The sequence below is a fragment of the Myotis nattereri genome (assembly GCF_964212035.1).
Source record: "Myotis nattereri genome assembly, chromosome: 1".
Lineage (NCBI taxonomy): Eukaryota > Metazoa > Chordata > Mammalia > Chiroptera > Vespertilionidae > Myotis > Myotis nattereri.
Window position 1 is genome coordinate 96,234,834 of NC_138075.1, and position 16,189 is coordinate 96,251,022.

Consider the following 16,189-nt stretch of genomic DNA (forward strand, 5'->3'; position numbering starts at 1 on the left):
AAAAAATCAATAAAATATATTTTAAAAATTAAAAAAAAAAGAAAGGTAGAGGAGTGTCAAGATGGTGGTGTAGCTAAACACTATACTCATCACCTCCCTCAAAATAACAACTAAAATACAGAACAACATCATTCAGAACCAACTGAAATTTGGTTGAATGAAAGTCCTACAACTAGAGAATTAAAGAAGACACATTGAGATTGGTAGGAGGGGCAGGGGCATGGAATGGGCTAGTCTGACACCCATGTGTAGCGTTTTTTAATTGGACAGGATATCTCGGCTACAGAGGCCTCCTGTGAGGAGCAAGTGGTCCCAGCCCCACTCCACACCCCTCAGCCTAGGGTTTCATTGCTGGAAAGAGAAGTCCCAGTAACTGGGCTATAAAAACCAACAGGGACTGTGGCTGCGTGACATGGAGGCTAATGGAAACCCAGGCAGTTCCTTTTAAAATGTCCACACACAGACTTACTAGGAGGTACTCACTGAGTCCAGTACTGGGGCAGCAGCTTGAAAGGACCCAGCAACATATGGGGAGGAACTAAATTGTCTGGCATCTGAGCAAGAGCTGGGGAGCAGCTTTCTCACAGACAAAAGTACTGGTAGAGGTCATTGTTCTTTTTCTGGGACCTCCCTGCCACAGAGCCAGCAGGCAGGTGCTGCCATATCTGACTCTCAGTCAACCTGGCTCATACTGTTTGCCCCACCCTGGTGATTCCCTGAGACCCCCACCCTACCAACTATTCCAGTACCAGGCTGTTTTCATTACATTGGCTTTGTAGTATAACTTGATATCCGGTATTCTGATCTCTCCAACTTGGTTCTTTCTCAAGATTGTTGTGGCTATTCAGGGTCTTTTTAGGTTCCATATAAAGTTTTGAAGTACTTGTTCTAGATCTGTGAAATATGCCATTGGTATTTTAACAGGGATTGCATTCAATCTATAGATTGCTTTGGGTAGTTTAAACATTTTAATGATGTTATTTCTTCCAATCTATGAATATGGTATATGCTTCCACTTGTTTCTATCTTCCTCTATTTCTTTTTTCAAAGTCCTACAGTTTCTGAGTACAGATATTTTACCTCGTTGGTTAAGTTTATTCCTAGGTGTCTTAATTATTTTGTTGAAATGGTAAATGGGATTGTTTTTAGTTTCTCTTTCTAAGGGTTAATTATTGTTGTATAAAAATGCCATCAATTTCTGGATGTTAATTTTGTGTCCTGCTACTTTGCCGAATTCATTTATTAAATCTAGTAGTCTTTAGGGTTTTCTATGTACAATATCATGTCGTTTGCAAATAATGACAGTTTTACTTCCTCCTTTCCAATTTGGATGCCTTTTTTTTTTTTTTTTTTTTTGTCCTGGTCTGATCACTGTGGCTAGGACTTCCAATACTACGTTGAATAAGTGTGGTGAAAGCAGACATCCCTGTCTTATTCCTAATATTAAAGGAAATGCTTTCAGTTTTTTCCCATTAAGTATGATGTTGGCTGTAGGTTTGTCATTTAAGGCCTTTATTATGTTGAGGTATGATCCCTCTATTCCCACTTTGCTGAGTTTTTATCATAATGGGTGTTGGATTTTGTTGAATGCTTTTCCTGTGTTTATTAATATGATTGTGTGATTTTTTAAAAATATGTTTTTATTGGTTTTCAGAGAGAGGGGAGAGGAGTGGGAGAGAGAGATAGAAACATCCATGAGAGAGAAACAGTGATCTGCTGCCTCTTGCATGTCCCCTGCTGGAGATCAAGCCTGCAACTTGGGCATGTGCCCTGACCAGGAATTGAAACAGCGACCTCTTGGGTGCATTGGTGGACACAACCACTGAGTCACATCAGCCGGGCAAGATTGTGTGATTTTTGTCCTTCATTTTATTTATATGATATATCATGTTTATTGATTGCAAATATGGAACCATCCTTGCTTCCCCAGAATAAATCCTACTTGGTCATGGTGTATAATCCTTTTAATGTATTGCTGGATCCAGTTTGCTAATATTTTGTTTAGGATTTTAGCATTTATGTTCATCAGGGATATTTGCTTGTAATGTTCTTTCTTGTTGTGTCTTTATATGGTTTTGGAATTAAGATAATGCTGACCTCATAAAAAGAGTTTGCAGTTCTTTTCTCCTCTTGAATTTTTAGAATAATTTGAGGAGGATTGGTGTTAATCCTTTGAATGTTTGGTAAAATTTACCTGTGAAACCATCAGTCCAGGACATTTTTGTTTCTGGAAAGTTTTTTATTACTGCTTCAATTTCATTAGTTGTAATTGACCTATCAGGTTTTCTGATTCTGCCTGACTGCATTTGGAAGATGGTATATTTTCTAGGAATTTGTCCATTTTGCCTAGGTTGTTCAGTTTGTTCACATTTAGATGTTCAAAGTATTTTCTTATAATCCCTTATATTTCTGTGATGTCAGTTGTTACTTCGCTTCTTTCTTTCTTTCTTTTTTTAACTTCGCTTCTTTCATTTCTGATTTTATTTATTTGGGTCTTCTCTCTTTGTTTCTTGATAAGTTGGGAAAAGTTTCATCAATCTTGCTTATCTTTTCCAATAACCAGCTCTTGGTTTCATTGATGTTTTATATTGTGTGTTTTTTTAAATTTCTGTGTCATTTATTTTTGTTCCGATGTTTGTTGTTCCCTTCCTTCTACTTTCTCTAGGCTTTTCTTGTTCTCTATAATTCTTTTAATTTAGAGTTAGACTGTTTATTTGAGACTTATCTTGTTACTTGGGGGAGGCCTGTAATGCTATGAATTTCCCTTGTAGAACTGTTTTGCTGTGTTCTATGGATTTTGGGTTCTTCTATGTTCATTTTAATTATGTGTTTCCAGGACATTTTTATTTGTTCCTTGATGTCATTGGTAACCCATTCATTTTACAATAACATGCTAGTTAGCCTCCGTGTGTTGGAATTTTTATTTTGTTTTAGTTGATTTATAGTATCATGCCACTAAGATCTGAGATGATGCTTGTATGATATGGTGTTATTATTTATGAAGTCAGGGGAAATTTGGTAGAGTTTTTAAAGGCAGTAAATAAAATAAGATTTGTTGTGATTTTTTAGCTTTCCAAAACATTCACTTGCAAGAAATTACTCATTGCTTGAGCATACAGAAAGGATGAGATTTCATTAAAGCCTGCTAACGGGAAAAGTTAAGCTTCTTTCTGGAGGAATAAATCAGTTTTACTCACCTTATTATTAGACACTTAATTCTGTGGACCTGATAGCTACATAGAACATAGAGTTGAATTCAGGGGGTCAAAGGCATTGAGAGCTTGTGGGCCTCATGAGTGTTCAATTTCCTGCAGATTCATCTGAGGGACAGTTAAAACCATCTGTTGTGATTGGTGGTTGTGGCATATGGAAACACATTTCTTATTTAAGAATTGCCTTTTGAAAGGAAAATTTGTATATAGAAGAAAATGAAATACAAGGTTACTTTTAGCTGTCCAAAATAGAAATGTGACTAACCAAAAATAGTTGTAAAACAAATCTACTAAAAATTAGAACTTGATATCTATAAATCTTAAAGGTATATTTTGGAAAAGAGACATGGAAATCAATGCAGAAAGCTAAGGAGGAAAAATACATAGCTGTTGTTCTTAATATTGCCTATCAATATGATAATCACTTTATCTTAAAATATGTTCATTAGTTATCTTTATTATTTTTAATATATATATATATTTATATACACACACACACACACACACACACACACACACATAAAATAGTTGCCATAGATACCAAGATGGTGAATATTTCGGACACCCCTCTCACAATCCGAGACTGCTGGCTCCTAACCATTCACCTGCCTGCCTGCCTGACCGCCCCTAACCACTCTGCCTGCCGGCCTGCTTGCCCCTAACTGCCCTCCCCAGCCAGCCTGATCACCCCCCACTGCCCTCCCCTGCCAGCCTGATCATCCTAACCTCCTCTGCCGCAGCCTCACACCATGGCTTTGTCCAGAAGGATGTCCAGAAGGTCTCCCAGAAGGCCTCCCAGTCTAATTAGCATATTAGCCCTTTATTAGTATAGATGTTTTGGCCAAGTCCCTATGAGAAAGAGTTATTTAAGCTCTGTGAGGAAAGTGGTATAAGGTAAGGTTGGAGATTAGGACATACTTGATCTTTATCCCAAGATCAGTGGGTAGTTTTTTAGAAGTTATTAGCAGGCCCATTATGTGATTTGATCTAAGTTTTAAAGTAATTACTCTGTAAATCATGGATTTGAAAATGAGCCAAAGGTGAATGCAGTTGGACTGTTTAGAGCAGCTGTGGGCAAACTACGGCCTGCGGGCCGGATCCAGCCCGTTTGAAATGAATAAAACTAAAAAAAAAAAAGACCGTACCCTTTTATGTAATGATGTTTACTTTGAATTTATATTAGTTCACACAAACACTCCATCTATGCTTTTGTTCCGGCCCTCCGGTCCAGTTTAAGAACCCATTGTGGCCCTCGAGTCAAAAAGTTTGCCCACCCCTGGTTTAGAGGCTATTGCAATGCTCCAGGTAAGAGTGATGACATCAGTGATCTAGCCAGGTCTGCCAAGTTTTCATGTAAAAAATACCTGCTGTTTCTGTTCGGTTTTGACATTGGAGCATGACAATGGCCATCAAAAAAACATAAATAAATGAGCATGGCTGTGCTCCAGCCAGATTTATTTATAGAATCAGGTGGCATAGTTCACCACCCTTTGGTCTAGAGCAGTGGTTCTCAACCTTCTGGCCCTTTAAATACGGTTCCTCAAGTTGTGACCCAACCATAAAATTATTTTCGTTGCTACTTCATAACTGTAATGTTGCTGCTGTTATGAATCGTAATGTAAATATCTGATATGCAGGATGGTCTTAGGTGACCCCTGTGAAAGGGTCATTCGACTGCTAAAGGGGTCGCGGCCCACAGGTTGAGAACCACTGGTCTAGAAAGAAGATAACAAATGTTAGCATATATTTTGAAAGTAGATTTAACTGGATATGATTGGACATTGGAAGTGTAGATGAGAGATTTCAACATTAATTTCTAGGGTTCTTGCTGGAGAAATTTATGGATTCTGGCATTTGCTGATTAGGGAACAAGTTAGTTAAAAATCTAGGTCCAGTCACCTAAAATAGTGAGTAGTGATATGTCAGGGTTCCAGTGTTTTCCTCATCTTTGGTCTATAAGGACAATATGAAGATGTTTTGTAGAGTTTTTTACCACCATGACAATCATGAATAGAAATACTTACATTTTATTCTTTTATACACATAGCAGAGGCCCGGTGCATGAAATTCATGCATGAGTGGGGGTCCCTTCAGCCCAGCCTGCACCCTCTCCAATCTGGGACCCCTCGGGGGATGTCTGACTGAAGACATCCCCCTGGGATTGGGCCTAAACTGGCAGTTGGACATTCCTCTCACAGTCCTGGACCACAGGCTCCTAATCGCTCACCTGCCTGCCTGTCTGGCCGCCCCCAACTGCCCCCTCCTTGCCTGCCTGGTCACTCCTAACTGCCCCCAGCTGCCGGCCTGGTCTCCCCCAGCTCTCTCCCATGCTGGCATGGTTGCCCCCAACTGTCCCCCCTGCAAGCCTGGTCGCCCCACACAGCCTGCTGTTGAGTCGTTTGGTCATCCCTCACTAACCCCCCTGCTGACCTGGTTGTAGGCAGCCATCTTGTAAGGGTGTGAGGGTTAATTTGCATATTACCTCTTTATTATATAGGACTAGTCATTTATTATACTAAGAGTTAAAAAGTGAGAAAACAAAAAAGTAAAAGCTAATCAATTGTATTGATCAGTTCTTTTGTGTTTTCTGCTAATAGTAGGAAAGAAATAGTATATATTTGTCTCAGGCTCATGTTGTTTCCTTGACAATATATCTATAGACTCATTTTCTCCCTCCTTTCAAAAGTAACACACCCCCACCTCTTTTCCTAACTGCCGTCCTTATAAGGACGAACCAGAGAATATACAGATTAAAAGATATTTTGTGCTGATTCTTATCATACATGAATGTCATTGGTGATAGAGTGGTAGCTAAATGGAGCTGCCTTCTGTTGTTTTTCATACTTCCTTTTTCTAAGAGTCTCCTTTTCAAGTAGTTGCCTTATTACCATTGTTATATCAAAATTATAACATCAGTTAGATTTTCTTTATACTTTTATGAGTTTGGGGTTTTGTATTTGATTAATTTTTTTCATTTAAATTCTTTATTGTTGAAAGTATTACATATGTCTCCTTTTTCCCCACATTGACCTCTCCCTGGCTGCTCCCACCCCTCAAAATATGCCCTCATCCCCCTACTGTCTGTGTCCATTGGTTATGCTTATATGCATGCATACAAGTCCTTTGGTTGATCTCTTACCATGCCCCCCCCCCACCCTACCCTCTCTTCCCTCTGAGGTTTCATGGTCTGTTTGATGTTTCTATATCTCTATATTTTTGTTCATCAGTTTACATTGTTCATTATATTCCACAAATGAGTGAGATCATGTGATACTTATCCTTCTCTGACTGGATTATTTCGCTTAGCATAATGCTCTCCAGGTCCATCCATACTGTTGCAATAGAAGTTCTTTCTTTTTCACAGCAGCATAGTATTCCGTTGTGTAGATGTACCACAGGTTTTTAATCCACTCATCTGCTGATGGGCACTTAAGCTGTTTCCAGTCTTAGCTATTATAAATTGTGCTGCTATGAACATAGGGGTGCATATATTCTATTCCAAGAACTCAGAAACACCAATCAGATTAATTGTTTTTTATCAATCTTTGTCATTGATAGGCTTTGCTCTCTGTGCATGACACTGTGGCTCAGAAGAAGTATGATCCAGTATTGCCTCCTATGCCCGATGATATTGATGATGAGGAAGACTCAGTAAAAATAATCCGTCTGGTCAAAAATAGAGAACCCCTGGTAAGTTTTGATCTACTTATTGTGCCCAGATATGAGTAGATATCATGATAAAGCCAAATCTGATGAGGACATTCCAAAAATTCCTCTCTTTAAAATACACTTCCTCTGTGTCCTAAACTTTCAAATAAATGGAACATTTATGTCTAAAGGATATATATGATTTAGAAAAATGGAGGCAAATGAAATGGCATTTTATTGGTTATAAGTAGCAATAATTTAAAAATGTGAATTGTTGACATTTATAAAAGAAAGCATATGCACCAGTCACAGATGATTTGAGATTAAATGGTGCAACTAAGAATAATTGCTTATGGCTTTTCTAGGAAGCTAATTTTATTTATTTATTTATTTATTTATTTATTTATTTATTTATTTATTGTAATATTTTTTAAAATTGATTTCTGAGAGGAAGGGCAAGGGAGAGAAAGATAGAAACATAAATATTGAGAGAGAATCATTGATCAGCTGCCTCCCACACACCCCCTGCTGGGTATCAAGCCCATAACCCTGGCATGTGCCCTGACCTTGAATCGAACTGTGACCTCCTGGTTCATCAGTCAACTCTCAAACACTGAGCCACACAGGCAGGGCTAATAAAAGGGTTCAAATGGGGAGATTATTCTGGATTAGCTAGTGGGCTCAATCTAATCACAAGTGTTATAACTAAAGTGAAAGAAGGAGGCACAAGGGCCAGAGTAACAGAAGGAGAGGTGATGATGGAAACAGAGGTTGGAGTGATGTGGCATTGAGCCACAGAATTCTAGAAGCTTCTAGTAAATGGAACAAGCAAGGACCGGATTTTATCCTACATCTGCCAAAGAAATGTAGCCCTGCTGACCCTTTGATTTTAGCCCCTTCATACCCATTTTGGCCTTCCTACTTCCAAATTGTTAGGTAGCAAATTTGTGCTGTTTAAGTCATTAAATCTGTGGTCATTTCTTATAGCAATAATAGGAAATAAATATGCAGTGTATCCATCTACACTAATAGAAGACAAAGATGCTAATTGACCATACCTTTGCTATGCCCATCAGCCAATCAGAAGAGCATGCAAATTAACCCAACAAAGATGGCTGTTAGATTTGCATACTGCAGGCAGGGTGGGACAGCGCCATCCGCCACCTGCCCTGCAGCCATCCAGCCCTCCCGTGTGCGACCTGGTGGAGAAGGGAGCGAAGCCCACCTTAGGAAGCCCTATTCTTGCAGGAATAGGCCTGAGGAAGCCCTATTCTTGCGGGAATCTTCCTGCAACAGGCCTCTAGTATATTTATAAATCTACAGTCAAAAGAAAAAATAAATTTCATTACCTAGCACTTGATTTTAAATGTTGTTTATTCTAATTAAGATATTTCTATTTTCTTAAAGCAAATAGCAGTTGATAAGATAATAGTTGCTTAGAACTATGTTAAGTACTTTACATACATTATATTTAATTCTCATAGTTGGTATGAGGATCATAGTTTTTCTTTTTACAAACCAGGAAACTAATGTTGAGAGAAATGAAGCAACTTACCCAAGTATGAGAGTTAATGAGTGTAGAACCAAGATCCAAACTTGACTTTCTGTTTTTAAATACTAGTTTGTTTTTTTATCCTTGTTTTTTTTTAATACTCACATGAGAATATGTTTTAATTGATTTTTAGAGGAGGGGAAGGAAAAGAGAGAGAGAAAAATCAGTGTGAAAGAAACATTGATTGGTCGCCTCTCATAAGCACCCTGGCCAGGGATCTGACCTATGACCTAGTTATGTGCCCTGGTGGGGAATCGAACCCGAAACATTTTGGTGTACGGGACGACACTCCTCCCAACCAAGCCACCCCGCCAGGCTCTAGTTTTTTCTTCTATACCATGTTGTGTCTTTGCACTTTTCCCTTTTGGTTCTTTTTTCTCTTCTTTTTTTTGGCTTAAGGGTAACTTTGGTATACTGATAAATGCATTGGACATTCCTACTCAGAAAAATGTACAGATAAGTTTTCATATTATGTCAAGGGATTTATTGAGCCCCTGAATCTCATCCATGGATACCCTAAAGTACCATGCCTTCTGATAAAATAAGATCTTCAACATGTTTATCAAAGAAATTCGGCATGTACTGCATCAAAATTTCACAAAAGGTTTAACTGGAGTTACTATGAGTTAGTTTAGATTCATAAAAGTTGAATGACATATATAAAATAATCTAAAGCTGTGTTTTCATAGTTTGTTACCAAACATTTATTTAGCTGATAAGCATGTAACAACTGAAATAATTTGACCTAAACTTTGAGGTAGTGATTATGCATCTAATACCCTCTTCCATTATAGATTATATAATACAAGTAATATAAGATAGTGGCAAGAGTGACATGTTAGATTTGATAGGACCTGTGTATGCAAAGGGCAAGAGGAGAGAGGAAGTCAACAGTAGCATAGGAGGTTTTTATTTAGGTGACTAGAAGTATTATACATTCAATTAGCAAGAATAAAAGAAAATACATGGGAATATAAATGACTAATTCCCTTATGATTATACTGAGCCTATGGGGCTATGCAGGTGATAGCAAAAGGTTAGATATTTAGGAAAGGGAACCAGGGAAATTTCTTTAAAAATAGTGTCGAATTGATGTTATTTAAAAACGGAATATTTATCTTTAGCATGAGAATGTTTTCCAGGTTTGTAATATTTGTGTATTTGGGGGATATTATAAGCATCTCTCAAAATTGTTCAGTTTCTTAGTAGTATATTATGGTATAATTAGAGGCCAGGTGCATGAATTTGTGCACCAGTGGGGTCCCTTGGCCTGGCCTGCAGGATCAGGCCAAAACTGCCTCTCCGACATCCTCTGAGGGGTCCCAGATTGCGAGAGGGCTCAGGCCAGGCCAAGGGACCCCACTGGTGCATGATCAGAGCTGGAGAGGGGCTGCAGGAGGGCTCCAGGGTGTGTCTGGCCTGTCTCACTCAGTCCCGATCAGCCGGACCTCAGCAGCAAGCTAACCTACCGGTCAGAGCATCTGCCCCCTGGTGGTCAGTGCACATCATAGTGAGTGGTTGAGTAGCCTTAGCATATCATTAGCATATTACGCTTTGATTGGTTGAAAGGACCACCGGACCCTTAGCATATTAGGCTTTTATTATATAAGATTTGGCAAGTTTGTAATGTACTTAATAGGATTTTCCTCTCTGCTTCCCCACAAATGGGCAAGGAGAGAGAAGCCAAAGTAAAATATAATTCTTTCAAGTGTATGTAGGGTCAGTATATTTTGGCAAATGATTCAAGAGAAAAGGCCATATGCTTTAGCAGCCAAGGGTTAGATTATCCATGTTAAGAATGTAATTTTGTTTATTCGACCCCGGTGTAATGTGGTAAAATGAATACCAAGCTTGCAATAGGTGACCTAAGTGAGTGTTATAGGGTGTCAGTTATTTTCCATATATCCTTACAGCAGCAAGTTATTTAACAACTCTGTCTCAGGTTCCTTATCAGAAAGTATACCTCTTTGAGAGCGTTTTAAATATCATATGAGATATAATGTACTTGAAATGCTTTATATGTTCTTGTGCATTATGTGTTAGATAAACGGCCCATCAAACAATAAGGTAGAGGCTAGATGGCAACTATTTAAGCACAGCATGATTTTCTAGAAGGGGCAGTGAGCAAAGATCATGTAGGCATTTGTCAATGGAAAGGGAAAAGGGTGCTAATTCTAGGGGAGGGATGAATAAAAGAATTGAGAGAAGGGGTGAAAACAATAACCAGGATATAAGGGGCAGAGCTATCCTCCCTCCCTTGTGAGTTCAGAGCAGTTTATGTTTGTTGCATCCAGAAGATTTTTAGACAAGCTTAAGAAAATGAAATTCTATTAGTTGGTAGGTGGATTTCATCCTAAATTTTCAGCGTTTCTTGCATGGGTTGTCTTCTTGGTTCTTTTAGAATAGTGGTTCTCAAACTCTGGTATTATAAGAATTACCTGAGGCACTTACTTAAAAATGCAGACTTCTGGGCCTCTACTGCAAATGGTCTACATTAGTAGGTTTTGGGCAAGGCCTGGTAATCTAGATTTTAAAAGTTGTCTAAGAGGTTTTTGATGCAAATATTTGGTAGACCATACTTTGAAAATTCCTACTTCAAAAGATTAACTTGAAATCAACTGTGCTACCAGCTTAAAAAGGTCTTACAATATTGGCAGTGCTACAGGAGATGAAATTTTTATTCAAGGAGATCATGATAGCCTAGTCCTCTTTGCATTCCTCTTTTATAAACCATTTTATAGTAATAGCAACAAATATCTAACCAGAATTTATTCTTCTCAATCTAACCTAAAGTTCTCTATACTTATATTTTGTCAAAATCACACCAAATAAATTAAAAATAACTATATAAGAAAATGTTTTAAAACATTAGATTCAATTTTAATTCATTTTGCATTTGCAAATATGCCTTAGGACTTTTAACTTTTGTACAGTATTATAGTCAGTGAGCTTTATTCTTATGCATGTTGCATTAAGAATACATCAAAGAATTATGATATAGCGGTTTGGAAAGCAAAATGGAAATAGTTATCTTCAGAAGTAAAGAGATCGTAAAGAAGATAAGTTGAGTGCTAACTAGTGTCATGTAGAAAGTGGGAGATTATTCCTCAGGTTCATAGTTTACCATCCAAGGAAGGGGAGAATCAGCGGATAGCAAATGTATTCTATTTTAGGGTACATATCTATAACAAAGTAACCCTTAAATACTGGAGTGCTCTTTTTATTTACACATTCTGGAAGTGATTCATACAACATCTGTATGCTAGTGACTCCCAGGGCTATTTCTCTTCCAGATGTTTATTCTAATCCTTAAATTTGTATGTCCACCTGCCTACTTGATCTCCATTTAGATGTCTAGTAGACATCTCAGTCTTCACATGTTCCAAAGTAAAATGGTCTTTGTCTACAAATGTGTTCCATCCATAGGGTTCCCCCTCTCAGTTGATGACAATCCCATCTTTCCAGTTGCTCAGCCAAAAATCATAGAGTCAATCTTTGATACCTCTCTCTCTCTCTCTCTCTCTCTCTCTCTTTCTCTTTCACTTCCCATTTCTAATCCATTGGGAAATCCTTTTGGCTCTATCAATAATATATCTAGTCTACCTTTCATTATCTCTGCTCCTGCCAATCAGATCGAAGCTCCCCTCCTCTTTCCCTTGGATTACAGTAACAGCCTCCTATTTGTTTCCTTGCCTTAGCCCTTGCCATCCTTCATTCTTATTTTTTTAATTTTTAAATCATTTTTTATTTTTCAATTACAGTTGACATACATTATTATGTTAGTTTCAGGTGTAGACCCCAGTGATTAGATACTACATAACTTACTAATTGATCATCCCACTAAATCTTGGCACCCATCTGGCACTGTACATAGTTATTAGATTATTGACTATATTCCTGATCCTGTACTTGACATCCTCATGACTATTCTGTAACAACCAATTTGTACTTTTTTTATGGTTGAGTCATAGTCAATTTTCTATGTTCACCACCTCTTTATTGATGGACACTTAGATTGCTTCCATATCTTGCCTATTGCAAATAATGCTGCAATGAACATATGGGTGATAAATATGTACTTATTGCCATTTCATTATTCATATTTTGATCATTTTTTCTTCTACTTCTTAAATAAAACCCTTTAACATTTTTTATAATACTGGTTTGGTGGTGTCTGAAAAGCTATTTATTTGTCTTTTGATTCTCAATGATAGCTTTGCTGGGTAGAGTAATCTTAGTTGTAAGTCTTTGCTTTTCATCACTTTGACTATTTCTTGCCAATTCTTTCTGACGTGCAAAGTTTCTGTTGAGAAATCAACTGACATTCTAATGGGAGCTCCTTGTAGGTAACTGACTCCTTTTTCTTGCTGTTTTTAAGATTCTCTTTTTCTTTTTAACCTTTTGCATTTTTGTTTATTTGTTTGTTTTCTAAATATATTTTTATTGATTTCAGAGAGGAAGGAAGAGTGAGAGTGAGATAGAAGCATCAATGATGAGAGAGAATTATTGACTGGCTACCTCTGCACACTCTCTACTGGGGATCCAGTCTGAAACCTGAGCAAGTGCCCTGATAGGGAATTGAACCATGACCTCCTAATTCATAGATCCATGTTCAACCACTGAGCCACACTGGCAGGGCACCTTTTGCATTTTAATTATGATGTATCTTGGTGTAGACCTCTTTGGGTTCATCTTTCCTGGAACTCTGTGTTTCCTGGACTTGTATATCTTTTTCCTTCACCAGGTTAGGGAAATTTTCTTGCTTTCTCTTGCTTCTCCTTCCAGCACTCCAATGATGCAAATATTAGTACACTTGAAGTTGTCCAAGAGGCTCCTTACACTGTTCTCATGTTTTTTATTCTCTTTTTTTCATTTTGCTGTTCTGATTTGGTGTTTTTTGCTTCCTTATTTTCCAAATCTGATTTGATTCTTGGCTTCATCTACTCTACTGTTGATTCACTGTAAATTATTCTTTTCTTTCTTTTTTTGTTGTTGTTATTTCTTACTCAAAGATATGTTTTCATTGATTTTTTTTGAGAGAGAGAAGGAAGAGGGAGAGAGAGAAAAAAACAACAACAACAACATATTGATGTGAGAGAGAAATACTGATCAGCTGTTTCCCTTACATGCAATGACTCTGGATCAAACCCACAACCTATGTATGTATCCTGACTGGAATTGAACGCATGACCCTTTGATGCATGGAACAACACTCTAACTTACTGAGCAACACAGGCCAGGGCCCTGTAAATTATTCTTCATTTCAGTTATTATATCTTTCATTTCTGACTGGTCCTTTTTTATGCTGTTGAGGTTCTCCTAATAACTAGTGTTTTGAACTCTGTGTCTAGTAGGTTGCTTATCTCCATTTTGCTCAATTCTTTTTCTGGAGTTTTGTTCTGTTCTTTCACTTGGGACAATTTTTTATGTCCCCCAGGTTTGGTAGATTGGCTTAATATAGTAGGTGTTCTATAGGATCCAGTGGCATAGCCTCCCCGATCACCCAAGCTGGGCACTGGAGGTATACCCCACTCTGTGTAGGCTGTGTACACCCTCCTATAATAGTTTAGCCTTGATTTCTATTGGCACATCAGTGGGAGGGATTTATCTCCAAGCTGATCAGCTGCAAGGACTGGCTGTGACCACAGATCTCTGACCATCATGGAGGATCAGCTGTGCAGGGGGCCACCTCACAGAGCAGCACTTACTTTAGCAGGACTCTAGTGCCCACTGAGTCTGCTCCTTGAATGTGTATCTTGTGAAGGTTGTTGAATGGTGATGTTTCAACATGGTGTGAAGTTATTCACCGAATGCACTGGCTCTTGGGCCTCCCAGGAGGGTCAGGCCAATGTCAGCCACTGCCTGTGTTCTGCCTGGATGTACCCAACTTGAGCTGCAAAGTGATGGGTGCTGCTTGTGCTGGGCTTGAAGATGCCCAGGATAGCCAGTGAACGAAGGCTGGTTTCTGCTAGTGCCAGGCCTGGGGATACTTAGCAAGAGGTAAGGGGCATACTAAGGCCAGATGCTGTTTGTTTAGGGGATTTTAGGAAAGTCTGAAGCATGAGCCAAGACAGGAAATTCCTATGGAAAAGCCACTAGAAAGGGCTTGGGTGGGCCCACAGGTTGGGTGGGGCAGGGCCTCAAGGAATCATAAATGTGGGGCAAACAGTGTGAGTCAGGTTGGTCAGGACTCAGATATGGAGACTGTGGGCTCTGTGGGGGAAGGTCTAATCAAAAGAACTATGGCCTCTGCCAGTGCTTCTGTCTGGGAGAAAGCTGCTCCCCCAACTCTTGGCCTGATGCTGGACAATTCAGTTCCTCTCTGTGTGTCAGTGCCTTTCAAGTTGCTACCCCAGCACTGGAGCTCAGGGAAGTGAGTCTAAATAAGTTTGTGCATGGGTCCTTTAAGAGGAACTACCTGGGACTCTAGCAGCCCTGTTTCTCCGCCTCAATCCCCTCTGGTTTTGACAGCCAGAAGTATGGAAATTTCTCTTTCTAGCACTGGAACCCAGGGCTGGGGGTCCTGCTGTGGCATTAAGCCCCCCTACCCCCTTGCTCCTCAGGGGTGACCTCTGCTGCCAAGATATCCCTCCCAGTTTTATATACCACACATGAGTGTGGGAGCAGCCCATTCTGTCTCTGCCCCTCCTACTAGTCTCATGTGACTCGGTTCCCTAGTTGTAGGACTTCCATTCATCCAGATTTCAGGTAGTTCTGAATGATGGTTATTCTGTAGTTTAATTGTAATTTTTATGTGGTTGTGGGAGGATTCTAGTACCACATTTACCTGCCCTGCGATCTTGACCAGAAGTATTCATTCACTCTCTTAACATAGTAGGTGTAATGATCCTTTCATATTGCAACACCCCTGCTATTCAGAGCCTTGCATATTGTCTCTTTCATTCATAGTAGATTCTAGAGTCCTCACAATGACCTACAAAGTTCTACATGATCTGGCTGTCTGTTACCTTCTGACCTCACCTCCTACTGCTTCTTCCCTTTTTCTTTACTCCAGCCACACTGGCTTCTTTGCTTTATTTTAAACATGCATTTCATAGCCACCACAGTACTTTTGCCCTGGCTGTATCTTCAATTCTTCTTCTTCAGCCAACTCCATCTTCTTCCATTCTTTCTTTACACAAATGTCATCTTCCCAGTGAGGCCTGTGTTTTTTCATCATGTTCCCTCTACTCGCCTGGCACTTTCTTACCCTTCCAAACCCCACCCATCCCTGTAATGTTTACCACCTTCTAACATACTATCCTATATAATAATCCTATATAATAAAAGGCTAATACGCAAATTGACTGAACAGTGGAACAACCGGCACTGACCACCAGGGGGCAGATGCTCGATGCAGGAGCTGCCCCCTAGTGGTCAGTGCACTCTCACATGGGGAGCACCGCTCAGCCAGAAGTCCTGAGCTGGGCTCACAGCTGGTGAGTGCAATGGAGGTGGCAGGAGCCTCTCCCACCTCTGGCTGTGCTAAGGATGTCTCACTGCTGACTTACGCCTGCTCCCAGTAAGCCAGCATTCAGACATCCCCCGAGGTCTCTCAGACTGCAAGAGGGTACAGGCCAGGCTGAGGGACTCTCCCCCCCCCCACCCCAAGTGCACGAATTTTGTGCACCAGACCTCTAGTATAATATAATTATCTCATGTTTTTATTATCTGTCTTTTCTGTTAGAGCAGATTTAATCTCCATGACAGGGCAGAAATTTTTGTGTGTTTTTTTCACCATTGTATTACAAGCTCTTAGAACAGAGCCTGGCACATA

The 16,189-nt window shown here is 39.4% G+C and overlaps 1 protein-coding gene across 1 annotated transcript in view; it reads left to right on the forward strand.

The window, feature by feature from the left end:
- Positions 1–16,189, forward strand: part of MPP7 (MAGUK p55 scaffold protein 7) — a 302,612-nt gene that overhangs the window by 188,494 nt on the left and 97,929 nt on the right. Inside the window, exon 6 of the mRNA XM_081087501.1 lies at positions 6,771–6,902. Within this exon, the coding sequence (XP_080943627.1) occupies positions 6,771–6,902 (132 nt within the window). The remainder of the gene's footprint in view (positions 1–6,770; positions 6,903–16,189) is intronic.